Below are 12,926 nucleotides of genomic sequence, written 5' to 3'. Positions count from 1 at the left end.
CCCCCCTATCTTCCCCCCGCCCTATCTTCCCCCCCCTATCTTCCCCCCCCTATCTTCCCCCCCCTATCTTCCCCCCCATCATCTTCCCCCCCATCTTCCCCCCCCATCTTCCCCCCCCCTATCTTCCCCCCCCATCTTCCCCCCCCCCTATCTTCCCCCCCCATCTTCCCCCCCCTCCTATCTTCCCCCCCCCATCTTCCCCCCCCAACTTCCCCCCCCTCCTATCTTCCCCCCCCTCCTATCTCCCCCCCCATCCTATCTTCCCCCCCTCCTATCTCCCCCCCCTCCTATCTCCCCCCCCCTCCTATCTCCTCCCCCCCTCCTATCTTCCCCCCCCCTCCTATCTTCCCCCCCCCTCCTATCTCCCCCCCCCTCCTATCTTCCCCCCCCTCCTACTCCCCCCCTATCTCCCCCCCCTCCTATCTTCCCCCCCTCCTATCTTCCCCCCCCTCCTATCTTCCCCCCCCCATCCTTTCTTCCCCCCCCCTCCTATCTTCCCCCCCCTCCTATCTTCCCCCCCCTCACTATCTTCCCCCCCTCCTCCTATCTTCCCCCCCCCTCCTATCTTCCCCCCCCCTCCTGTCTTCCCCCCCCTGTCTCCCCCCCCTCCTGTCTTCCCCCCCCCCTCCTGTCTTCCCCCCCCCTCCTCCTGTCCTCCCCCCCTCCTGTCTTCCCTCCCCTCCTTCTCCCCCCCTCCTGTCTCTCCCCTCCTGTCTCCCCCCCTCCTGTCTTCCCCCCCCTCCCTGTCTTCCCCCCCCCTCCTGTCTTCCCCCCCCTCCTGTCTTCCCCCCCCTCCTGTCTTCCCCCCCCTCCTGTCTTCCCCCCCTCCCTATCTTCCCCCCCCTCCTATCTTCCCCCCCTCCTATCTTCCCCCCCCTCCTATCGTTCCCCCCCTCCTATCTTCCCCCCCTCCTATCTTCCCCCCCCTCCTATCTTCCCCCTCCTATCTTCCCCCTCCCCCTCCTATCTTCCCCCCCTCCCTATCATCTCCCCCGCCCTCCTATCATCTCCCCCCCCCATCTTCCCCCCCCATATCTATCTTCCCCCCCTCCTATCTATCTTCCCCCCCCCTCTCCTATCTATCTTCCCCCCCTCCTATCTATCTTCCCCCCCTCCTATCTATCTTCCCCCCCCTCCTATCTATCTTCCCCCCCCCTCTTATCTATCTTCCCCCCCCCTCTTATCTATCTTCCCCCCCCTCCTATCTATCTTCCCCCCCTCTCCTATCTATCTTCCCCCCCCCTCCTATCTATCTTCCCCCCCCTCCTCTCTATCTATCTTCCCCCCCCCCTCCTATCTATCTTCCCCCCCCTCTCCTATCTATCTTCCCCCCCTCCTATCTATCTTCCCCCCCCCTCTTATCTATCTTCCCCCCCCTCTCTATCTCCCCTAATCTTCCCCTCCCCTCCTATCTATCTTCCCCCCCGCCTCTTATCTATCTTCCCCCCCTCCTATCTATCTTCCCCCCCCCCCATCTATCTTCCCCCCCCCCTCCTGTCTATCTCCCCCCCCCTCCTGTCTATCTCCCCCCCCTCCTGTCTATCTCCCCCCCTCCTGTCTATCTCCCCCCCCTCCTGTCTATCTCCCCCCCCCTACCTATCTTCCCCCCCCCTCCCTGTCCTTCCCCCCCCTTCCTGTCTTCCCCCCCCTCCTATCATCTCCCCCCTCCTGTCTTCCCCCCCCCTCCTGTCTTCCCCCCCACCTCCTATCATCTCCCCCCCTCCTGTCTTCCCCCCCCCCTCCTGTCTTCCCCCCCCTCCTATCATCTCCCCCCCTCCTGTCTTCCCCCCCCTCCTGTCTTCCCCCCCTCCTATCATCTCCCCCCCTCCTGTCTTCCCCCCCTCCTATCTTCCCCCCCCTCCTATCTTCCCCCCCCTCCTATCTTCCCCCCCCCTCCTATCTTCCCCCCCCTCCTATCTTCCCCCCCCTCCTACTCTTCCCCCCCCTCCTATCATCTCCCCCCGCTCCTACATCTCTCCCCCCCTCCATCATCTCCCCCCCCCTCCTATCATCACCCCCCCTCCTATCATCTCCCCCCCCCTCCTATCATCTCCCCCCCTCCATCCATAATCTCTCCCCCCCCCATCTTCCCCCCCCCTATATTCCCCCCCCCATCTTCCCCCCCTCCTACTTCTCCCCCCTCTCCATCTTCCCCCCCCATATCTATCTTCCCCCCCCCATATCTATCTTCCCCCCCCCTCCTATCTATCTCCCCCCCCCTCCTATCTATCTTCCCCCCCCCCTCCTATCTATCTTCCCCCCCCCTCCTATCTATCTTCCCCCCCCCTCCTATCTATCTTCCCCCCCCCCCTCCTATCTATCTTCCCCCCCCCCTCCTATCTATCTTCCCCCCCCCCTCCTATCTATCTTCCCCCCCCCTCCTTATCTATCTTCCCCCCCCCTCCTATCTATCTTCCCCCCCCCTCCTATCTATCTTCCCCCCCCCTCCTATCTATCTTCCCCCCCCCTCCTATCTATCTTCCCCCCCCCTCCTATCTATCTTCCCCCCCCCTCCTATCTATCTTCCCCCCCCCTTCCTATCTATCTTCCCCCCCCCTCCTATCTATCTTCCCCCCCCCTCCTATCTATCTTCCCCCCCCCTCCTATCTATCTCCCCCCCCCTCCTATCTATCTTCCCCCCCCCTCCTATCTATCTTCCCCCCCCCCTCCTATCTATCTTCCCCCCCCCTCCTATCTATCTCCCCCCCCCCCTCCTATCTATCTTCCCCCCCCCTCCTATCTATCTTCCCCCCCCCTCCTATCTATCTTCCCCCCCCCTCTATCTATCTTCCCCCCCCCTCCTATCTATCTTCCCCCCCCCTCCTATCTATCTTCCCCCCCCCTCCTATCTATCTTCCCCCCCCTCCTATCTATCTTCCCCCCCCTCCTATCTATCTTCCCCCCCCCTCCTATCTATCTTCCCCCCCCCTCCTATCTATCTTCCCCCCCCCTCCTATCTATCTTCCCCCCCCCCTCCTATCTATCTTCCCCCCCCCTCCTATCTATCTTCCCCCCCCCTCCTATCTATCTTCCCCCCCCCCCCTCCTATCTATCTTCCCCCCCACTCCTATCTATCTTCCCCCCCCCTCCTATCTATCTTCCCCCCCCCCTTCTCCCCCCCCCTATCTATCTTCCCCCCCCCTCCTATCTATCTTCCCCCCCCCCTCCTATCTATCTTCCCCCCCCCTCCTATCTATCTTCCCCCCCTCCTATCTATCTTATCTTCCCCCCCCCTCCTATCTATCTTCCCCCCCCCTCCTATCTATCTTCCCCCCCCCCTCCTATCTATCTTCCCCCCCCTCCTATCTATCTTCCCCCCCCTCCTATCCTATCTTCCCCCCCCTCCCTACCTATCTTCCCCCCCCCCTCCTACCTATCTTCCCCCCCCCTCCTACCTATCTTCCCCCCCCCTCCTATCTATCTTCCCCCCCCTCCTGTCTCCCTCCCCCCCCCCTCCTGTCTCCCCCCCCCCTCCTGTCTCCCCCCCCCTCCTGTCTCCCCCCCCCTCCTGTCTCCCCCCCCCTCCTGTCTTCCCCCCCCCCCCTCCTGTCTTTCCCCCCCCCTCCTGTCTTCCCCCCCCCTCCTGTCTTCCCCCCCCCTCCTGTCTTCCCCCCCCCCTCCTGTCTTCCCCCCCCCCGTCTCCCCCCCCCTCCTGTCTTCCCCCCCCCTCCTGTCTTCCCCCCCCCCCGTCTTCCCCCCCACCCCCTGTCTTCCCCCCCCTCCGTCTTCCCCCCCCCCTCCTATCTATCTTCCCCCCCCCTCCTATCTATCTTCCCCCCCCTCCTATCTATCTTCCCCCCCCTCCTATCTATCTTCCCCCCCCTCCTATCTATCTTCCCCCCCCTCCTATCTATCTTCCCCCCCCTCCTATCTATCTTCCCCCCCCCTCCTATCTATCTTCCCCCCCCCTCCTATCTATCTTCCCCCCCCCTCCTATCTATCTTTCCCCCCCCCCCATCTATCTTCCCCCCCCCCCATATATCTTCCCCCCCCTATCTATCTTCCCCCCACTCCTATCTATCTTCCCCCCCCATCTATCTTTCCCCCCATCTATCTTTCCCCCTACTCCTATCTATCTTCCCCCCCCATCTATCTTCCCCCCCCTCCTATCTATCTTCCCCCCCCTCCTATCTATCTTCCCCCCCCCTCCTATCTATCTTCCCCCCCCCATCTATCTTCCCCCCCCTCCTATCTATCTTCCCCCCCCCCTCCCCCTCCTATCTATCTTCCCCCCCCCGCCTCCTATCTACTTCCCCCTCTCTCCCCCCCGCCTCCTATCTATCTTCCCCCCCCCCTCCTATCTATCTTCCCCCCCCCCATCTATCTCCCCCCCCCTCCTATCTATCTTCCCCCCCCCTTCCTCCTATCTATCTTCCCCCCCCCCCCTATCTTCCCCCCCCTCCTATCTATCTCCCCCCCCCATCCTATCTCCCCCCCCCCCCCTATCTATCTTCCCCCCCCCCCCCAACTATCTTCCCCCCCCCAACTATCTTCCCCCCCCCTCCTATCTATCTTCCCCCTCTTCCTCCTATCTATCTTCCCCCTCTCCTCCTATCTATCTTCCCCCCCCTATCTATCTTCCCCCCCCTCCTATCTATCTTCCCCCCCCTCCTATCTATCTCCCCCCCCCCTCCTATCTATCTTCCCCCCCCTCCTATCAATCTTCCCCCCCCCCTCCTATCTATCTTCCCCCCCCCTCCTATCTATCTTCCCCCCCCTCCTATCTATCTTCCCCCCCCCTCCTATCTATCTTCCCCCCCCCCCTCCTATCTATCTTCCCCCCCCCCCTCCTATCTATCTTCCCCCCCCCTTCCTATCTATCTTCCCCCCCCCTCCTATCTATCTTCCCCCCCCCTCCTATCTATCTTCCCCCCCCTCCTATCTATCTTCCCCCCCCCCTCCTATCTATCTTCCCCCCCCCTCCTATCTATCTTCCCCCCCCTCCTATCTATCTTCCCCCCCCCTCCTATCTATCTTCCCCCCCCCCTCCTATCTATCTTCCCCCCCCCCTCCTATCTATCTTCCCCCCCCCTCCTAACTATCTTCCCCCCCCCCTCCTATCTATCTTCCCCCCCCCCTCCTATCTATCTTCCCCCCCCCTCCTATCTATCTTCCCCCCCCCTCCTATCTATCTTCCCCCCCCCCTCCTATCTATCTTCCCCCCACCCTCCTATCTATCTTCCCCCCCCACCTCCTATCTATCTTCCCCCCCCTCTATCTATCCCCCCCCCTCCTATCTATCTTCCCCCCCCCCCTCCTATCTATCTTCCCCCCCCCCTCCTATCTATCTTCCCCCCCCTCCTATCTATCTTCCCCCCCCCTCCTATCTATCTTCCCCCCCCTCCTATCATCTTCCCCCCCCCTCCTATCTATCTTCCCCCCCCCTCCTATCTATCTTCCTCCCCCCCCCTCCTATCTATCTTCCCCCCCCCTCCTATCTATCTTCCCCCCCCTCCTATCTATCTTCCCCCCCCCCCCTCCTATCTATCTTCCCCCCCCCTCCTATCTATCTTCCCCCCCCCTCCTATCTATCTTCCCCCCCCCCTCCTATCTATCTTCCCCCCCCCTCCTATCTATCTTCCCCCCCCCTCCTATCTATCTTCCCCCCCCCTCCTATCTATCTTCCCCCCCCCATCCTATCTATCTTCCCCCCCCCTCCTATCTATCTTCCCCCCCCCCTCCTATCTATCTTCCCCCCCCCTCCTATCTATCTTCCCCCCCCCTCCTATCTATCTTCCCCCCCCCTCCTATCTATCTTCCCCCCCCCTCCTATCTATCTTCCCCCCCCCTCCTATCTATCTTCCCCCCCCCCTCCTATCTATCTTCCCCCCCCCTCCTATCTATCTTCCCCCCCCCTCCTATCTATCTTCCCCCCCCCCTCCTATCTATCTTCCCCCCCCCCTCCTATCTATCTTCCCCCCCCCTCCTATCTATCTTCCCCCCCCCTCCTATCTATCTTCTCCCCCCCCCTCCTATCTATCTTCCCCCCCCCTCCTATCTATCTTCCCCCCCCTCCTATCTATCTTCCCCCCCCCTCCTATCTATCTTCCCCCCCCCCTCCTATCTATCTTCCCCCCCCCTCCTATCTATCTTCCCCCCCCCTCCTATCTATCTTCCCCCCCCCTCCTATCTATCTTCCCCCCCCCTCCTATCTATCTTCCCCCCCCTCCTATCTATCTTCCCCCCCCTCCTATCTATCTTCCCCCCCCCTCCTATCTATCTTCCCCCCCCCTCCTATCTATCTTCCCCCCCCCCTCCTATCTATCTTCCCCCCCCCTCCTATCTATCTTCCCCCCCCCTCTATCTATCTTCCCCCCCCCTCCTATCTATCTTCCCCCCCCCCTCCTATCTATCTTCCCCCCCCCCCCTCCTATCTATCTTCCCCCCCCCTCCTATCTATCTTCCCCCCCCCTCCTATCTATCTTCCCCCCCCTCCTATCTATCTTCCCCCCCCCTCCTATCTATCTTCCCCCCCCCTCCTATCTATCTTCCCCCCCCCCCTATCTATCTTCCCCCCCCCTCCTATCTATCTTCCCCCCCCCTCCTATCTATCTTCCCCCCCCCTCCTATCTATCTTCCCCCCCCCTCCTATCTATCTTCCCCCCCCCTCCTATCTATCTTCCCCCCCCCTCCTATCTATCTTCCCCCCCCCTCCTATCTATCTTCCCCCCCCTCCTATCTATCTTCCCCCCCCTCCTATCTATCTTCCCCCCCCTCCTATCTATCTTCCCCCCCCTCCTATCTATCTTCCCCCCCCCTCCTATCTATCTTCCCCCCCCCTCCTATCTATCTTCCCCCCCCCTCCTATCTATCTTCCCCCCCCCTCCTATCTATCTTCCCCCCCCCTCCTATCTATCTTCCCCCCCCCTCCTATCTATCTTCCCCCCCCCTCCTATCTATCTTCCCCCCCCCATCTTCCCCCCCCCCCATCTATCTTCCCCCCCCTATCTATCTTCCCCCCCCCTCCTATCTATCTTCCCCCCCCATCTATCTTCCCCCCTCTCCTATCTATCTTCCCCCCCCCTCCTATCTATCTTCCCCCCCCCTCCTATCTATCTTCCCCCCCCCTGCTATCTATCTTCCCCCCCCCCCTCCTATCTATCTTCCCCCCCCCCCTCCTATCTATCTTCCCCCCCCCCTCCTATCTATCTTCCCCCCCTCTCCTATCTATCTTCCCCCCCTACCTCTTGTCTATCCCTCCCCCCCCTTTCTTCCCCCCTCTCTATATCCCCCCCCTCCCCCTTTCCCCTCCTGCCATGATTTCTGCCTTGGTAATGAATATGAGTCAGGAGTCAGTGTTAGAAATGATCAGCTCGTCCTCAGTCCCTACTGCTGCCGTTTTAAACGCAGCCTGTGTAGATGTCTCCTTCGCCATTGGAGCACGAGGGTTTGCTGATACTGTGTGGGACATGCTGCTGCAGCACCGTGTGCCCGGAATTCACGCGCTGCTGTGTTGTGTTTTTAATACAGACATATCAAGTTGACCTGAAGCCCAACGGGTCGGAAATCATGGTAACAAACGAGAACAAGCGGGAGTACATTGAGTAAGTGTTTTCCGAACTGCTCCTGCTGTAGGAAGAGCAGTTGTACTTGTGTCAGAGCCGACCCCGCCGCGCTCGCTGCAGTTCGTACCGCAGCACAGCAGCAGAGACCCTTTACACTAAATCCTGTTGTTGCGTTGTTCATACCCCCGTCCTTACCAAGTCTGAATTTATACCTTTCTATGAGTTACGCGGCCGCGGGGCTGCGTTGCTGACCGACCACGTGTGGATTTGCTTGTCCCGTGGGCTTCTCTGCAGGCACTGGGAATCTGTACCTTGTTCTCTGGCAGTGCCGTCACCCGACTGGCCGTCGCGGTGGAACAGCAACACAGTGCTGCTTTTACCATTCATTATTTTGCACACAATATATTTGCACTCCCAGCTCTTTTTCACTTTTTTCACACAATTTTTTACTTGTGTCTTTTTTTCATTATTAAGATGCAAAATCTTAGACATCATAAACTTTTTAGATCTCCATCACCTCAGTACAGTGCAGAAAGGAAAAGCTCTTGGGAACGCGTGGTCAGTCAGGTTTACACGCAGATAACTGTTGTGGCTGATTACCATCAATGCTGGTATCGCTCATTTGGAAATGATTAATGCAACAGTTACAATTTTATTCTTGTGTCATAACATCCAAACGATGACTTCTCACACGTATGTAGTACTTACGTGATATCACCGATGTCGTGTAGATAATGAAACAGCATTGCCTATAGAATATCGGGTGATTTGTCTGCATTACTTTACTGTGCAGCGTTTGTTGCAGCAGCAAAGGAAGGCAGATAAACTGACTCACTAGCTGCTAATGTCCTGAGGTGGCTGGTGCTGAAACACGAGCCTTTTCCTTTGATACTGCACGTTTTCATGTATTTAGTTATTTATAGGCAGTTTGTTATATCGAATTACATCTATCCTCAAATTTTGTAGACTTCGATGGGAACTGTTAACTACTCAGAGCTCTGAAGAACAGAATGTGTAATTATTTAGGCACCTACCCCCAGCAGCACTGACAGCACCCCGAGCGGAGGCTCCGGCTTCCCGGGGCGCGTGCCCAGAGGACGCGGGGTGACGGGCGCCGCAGCGGGCCCCGCGGCATCGCACCTCCCGGTTCTGGAGAACACGGAGCGCATGCAGCTCGAGTGTTCAAACCAGAACCACCATTTCCATCGGCCACGCAAGACAAACGTGCACGGTCACTCAGACGCTGCTCGGCGTGGCTGGAGCTCTGAGGGGTGGAAAGGTGGGAGCACCCCACCTTGCGGGTCCTGTTGAGAATACTCACGTGTTCTGTTGGTTTCCTGCAGCCTGGTCATCCAGTGGAGGTTCGTCAACAGAGTTCAGAAGCAGATGAACGCCTTTTTGGAGGTAAGGTGCTTTACCTGCTGGGCTTTTTCCCAAAACTATGGGTTTTTTAATGCAGACTTGTTACACACGAGTGTGTGCGTTAAGGGGTGGGGAGCTCTGCAGAACCGCACTAATTCTGGGGTGATTTTATGATCTCACAGTTTCACCTTGTGTAAGAACATATCATCTTGCCCTGATAAGAATAAGAACATTCTCTTTCAAGTTTAAATTGGGTGATTCATTTCTAAAGCCAAAGATCCAGTTAGATAAAACTTAACTTTGCTGTTCTTTCTCTTAGGGTTTCACAGAACTTCTTCCTATTGATCTGATTAAAATTTTTGATGAAAATGAACTAGAGGTGAGTTTGTTGAATTAAAATCCAGAAACGACAGATTCATAATGCTCATCACAACAAGATGCGTTATGTTCTAGGCTCGTCATAAATCTATAGATTACATAAAAGCACCAGAAATGGTGATTACTCAGCGAGGCGGCGGAGCGTGTGTGTGTGTGAAGATGTGAGGAGCTGTCTGAGCTACCAGCAGCCAGGCCGTGCCAGGCCGTGCCAGGCCGTGCCAGGCCGTGCCAGCGCAGCCGCTGCGGGGGCGCGGACGGCCTCCTCCAGAACAGGGCTGCGAGCGCCTCCTGAGCAGCAGCTCGGCTCCCTCTGTGTGCACCGAGGTTTAGAACGTCGGCAGACGGGGCAGGCGTGACCTTGTTTGCCTGATTAAGTGTCCAGGATAAGGCAATCCCGTCTTCAGTTAACACCCTAACCATGTACCTCCCTGTGCAGTTACTGATGTGTGGCCTTGGCGATGTTGATGTTAATGACTGGAGACAACACACGATCTACAAAAATGGATACTGCCCCAATCATCCCGTTATCCAGTGGTTCTGGAAGGTAATATTGGTTTATCACATATGCTTCTCCAGCTAATCCAAAAAGTCATAGTTACTGTGTTGTTTGTGGAGCCCGTTACACGTCTGTTACAGTCTGAAACAGACAATTTCCTCGGGTTTTGTTTTAACAACGGTCTCTACAGCCGTGGCAGTGATGCCTGTGTTTGCCAACAGGCCGTTCTACTGATGGATGCGGAGAAGCGGATCCGGTTGCTGCAGTTTGTCACGGGGACGTCCCGCGTGCCTATGAACGGATTTGCTGAGCTCTACGGTGAGCTCCCTGTGCCCTCTGGGGAGTCTGCATGCCAGCCCTGCCCCCGGAACGCTCGTGCCGTGTGAGGAGGAGAACGAATGCTGGTTAACCGGCATTCAGTCTTGGAGTGTTAATGTCCGGGTTACTCCTTGAGCATTATATGCGCTCCATGCAAAGGTAGTCAGATAAACTTAACAAGCTAACTGGACTTGGAACAATAACCACATTCCTATTTCCTTCAGCATAGTTTTAGTTAAGAGAGTTTGTACCAGATGAAAAGTCTAGCCTACAATTTATGCACGTGTTTAACTTTTAAAATACTACTTAGGTAGTCAATTGATATTTCATATGACTTTCGTTTTCACGCAGGTTCAAACGGGCCTCAGCTGTTTACAATAGAGCAATGGGGAAGTCCCGATAAGCTGCCCAGAGCTCACACATGGTAAGTCCTCCAAGCATGAAGTTACACGGCTTTTCGGGATTGTTGTGCTGTCAGGAAAGGGACAACTGCCTGACACTTTAATGCTATTCGATCATATTCCAAGTAACCCTTTCAACTCAGGACTTCTAGTAACTCCTTATGTGTTAGACTATGTGCTAGAGAGAAGAAATAGCTATTTCCCACTTTATCTTATACTACGTTTGAAGAAATTGCTACCCCTCTATACCAAATGCTAGCCATCATATTTGAAGTGCTATGGTAGCCTGCAAACTGGGAAAAGCACTGGGCTATTGACACATGGAAGTAATTTGAATCCCTTCTGCTAGGAGCCTTTTCCCCGTATCACATACCTCAGCGCTCACGTGAGGTACCTGCGGCACGATGCGGGGGGAGCAGGTGGAACGCGCTGCGATTGCCGCTGCAGAGTCCCCACGTGTCGCGGACAGGTTGTCACGCCTGTCCCTCCCAAACTCCTCATGGCTTCCCAGGGCCTTCTGCCTTAGGAAAAATGTGAAAGTTTTGTTAGAACAAACACACCAAGCCAGCCCTACCACCTTCCAGAACCCACCTGTCCTCCTGATGTTTCAGTTCCCTGTTAGACTTGGGCTAGATTCTACAGGACCTTTCCAAGACCTTCTTTTGGCTGTTTCGTCTCTCTCCCAGAGGGCAGAGCGTCTGTCCCACAAATTCACACCACCTTTGCACAACCAGCCTTTTGACAAAGACGTCTTCAGTCACTAAACAGCCGGTGTGGCTTTTCTGGTTGTTTGGGGTTTTTCCCTTCCCAAACTTAACAAATTCCCCTTCCAGCCAGGCCCTGTTTGCGGAGGCCGAGCCGGCCCGGCAGCGCTGGGCCCGGCAGCGCTGGGCTCGGTGCCACCGCGGGCACCAGCTCGGTTTGCACAGGACAGTGCAGCCATTGCACCTGAGGACAATAAGACACATCCTCTGCTAGGGCCCCTCATCAGTTAATGCTTCCTTTGTCTTTAAAATTGTGTGTGTTTTTCAGTGAATAATTAAACGGTTCTTTTCCTCCTACATTGCAGCTTTAATCGCCTAGACTTACCTCTTTATGAATCTTTTGAAGATCTGCGAGAGAAGCTGCTCATGGCAGTTGAAAACGCTCAAGGATTTGAAGGAGTGGATTAAACCGTCGCCTTTTTCGCCCTTCAAGCAAGTTCCGCTTGCACTCCGGCGCTTGCCGAGGGACCGGGTGGCTCTGGCGGGTCCACGGAGCAAACCCTGGGTGCCGCTGCCCGGCGCCGGGACCGGCGCCCGCGGGGCTGCCCCCGCGGCTCCTCCACCGGGACTCTGATCACATTTCAGCAGGACTTACTCTATTTATGTTGTGCCTCTGTAGGCAAAGCCCTTAATAAATATTTTACCTAATTTCTAATGACAATGAATGGAATTAATCATTTTACAGGTATAGTATTACAACTCATGTTTACTTTTTAATTGATTTAGACATTTTCAGATTTTGTTTCATTACAATTAAATATCATATACTTGGAAAAATGAGCATTTTTCTTAATTTCATACCAGACTCGCTGCCAGTGTCCTTTCTGCAGAACACATTTGAGCCCCACGTTCCCCAGCCATTAAGCAAGCAGGAGAGAGCTGTGTTGGAAATAAGCTCTACGTGGGCCGTGTGTGGAGAGCAGCTCTTCTCACTGAGCACAGAGATAGTTCTGTATCCAGAATTACGGACTGGATGTTGCATTTTTGTATAAATATTACAATAGTTACCAGTCAGGGGAGAATCATACCATGGCATGCCAAATCCCATGCTCAATAAAGAAATTGCCTCATTATTGCTAATATTTACGTGTACTATAAAGCATTTTGGGGTAGGGTTGGCATTAACCATTCTAGGAAGATATGCTTAACCCTCCCCTTACCTTTGTACAGTGATTCTTTTATCCTTTCCTCTTGACTGTGTGCAGTGGAGGCATTCTGAATGAAACCTGGCACTGCGTGATTTGGCACTATGGAAAACAGATCTGTTTGTCTCCTATCTGTATGCATTTGCTGATGATATCTAAATAACAACGGGGTTTGGTTTGTTTCTAACTGCACCCACTCTAAAGGCACTTTATGTACCACATGGAAATCATATCTGGTTTTTATCATAAACATCAATGTGATTCTGTTCCTTCTCACTGCACATGTCTTTCTGGTGCAATATCTATCAATTGTGAATTTGGCTGCTGCTGATGTATAAAAGAAACAAACAGATGTAGAGCTGAGCCTGCAGACTTGTTCTCAGCAATTGTTTGGTGATTTATTTTTTACTTAATCACAAAGATTTATTTAATATACACTGCTATCTAATCAATTTTGTTACCTATGACATGTTGCATGCCTAAACTATACTGTCAGAGTTGCATCTCTTTTGTGACAGATTAAAAGTGAAAGATTTGTATCTGATGGGCTGAAGTTA

General features: G+C 55.1%; 1 protein-coding gene across 11 annotated transcripts in view; it reads left to right on the top strand.

The window, feature by feature from the left end:
- Nucleotides 1-12,908, top strand: part of LOC102098886 (NEDD4 like E3 ubiquitin protein ligase) — a 121,424-nt gene extending 108,516 nt beyond the window's left edge. For all 11 annotated transcript variants that reach the window (XM_065046710.1, XM_065046708.1, XM_065046709.1 and 8 more), the window contains 7 exons: nucleotides 7,471-7,544; nucleotides 8,849-8,909; nucleotides 9,187-9,246; nucleotides 9,682-9,789; nucleotides 9,963-10,059; nucleotides 10,411-10,483; nucleotides 11,530-12,908. In XM_065046710.1, the coding sequence (XP_064902782.1) occupies nucleotides 7,471-7,544; nucleotides 8,849-8,909; nucleotides 9,187-9,246; nucleotides 9,682-9,789; nucleotides 9,963-10,059; nucleotides 10,411-10,483; nucleotides 11,530-11,632 (576 nt within the window). In that variant the 3' untranslated portion in view covers nucleotides 11,633-12,908. The remainder of the gene's footprint in view (nucleotides 1-7,470; nucleotides 7,545-8,848; nucleotides 8,910-9,186; nucleotides 9,247-9,681; nucleotides 9,790-9,962; nucleotides 10,060-10,410; nucleotides 10,484-11,529) is intronic.
- Nucleotides 12,909-12,926: the final 18 nt, after the last annotated feature.

The sequence above is a fragment of the Columba livia genome, chromosome Z (assembly GCF_036013475.1).
Source record: "Columba livia isolate bColLiv1 breed racing homer chromosome Z, bColLiv1.pat.W.v2, whole genome shotgun sequence".
Lineage (NCBI taxonomy): Eukaryota > Metazoa > Chordata > Aves > Columbiformes > Columbidae > Columba > Columba livia.
Note: the sequence above shows the minus strand (reverse complement) of the source record. Positions and strands in the feature narration are given on the sequence as shown.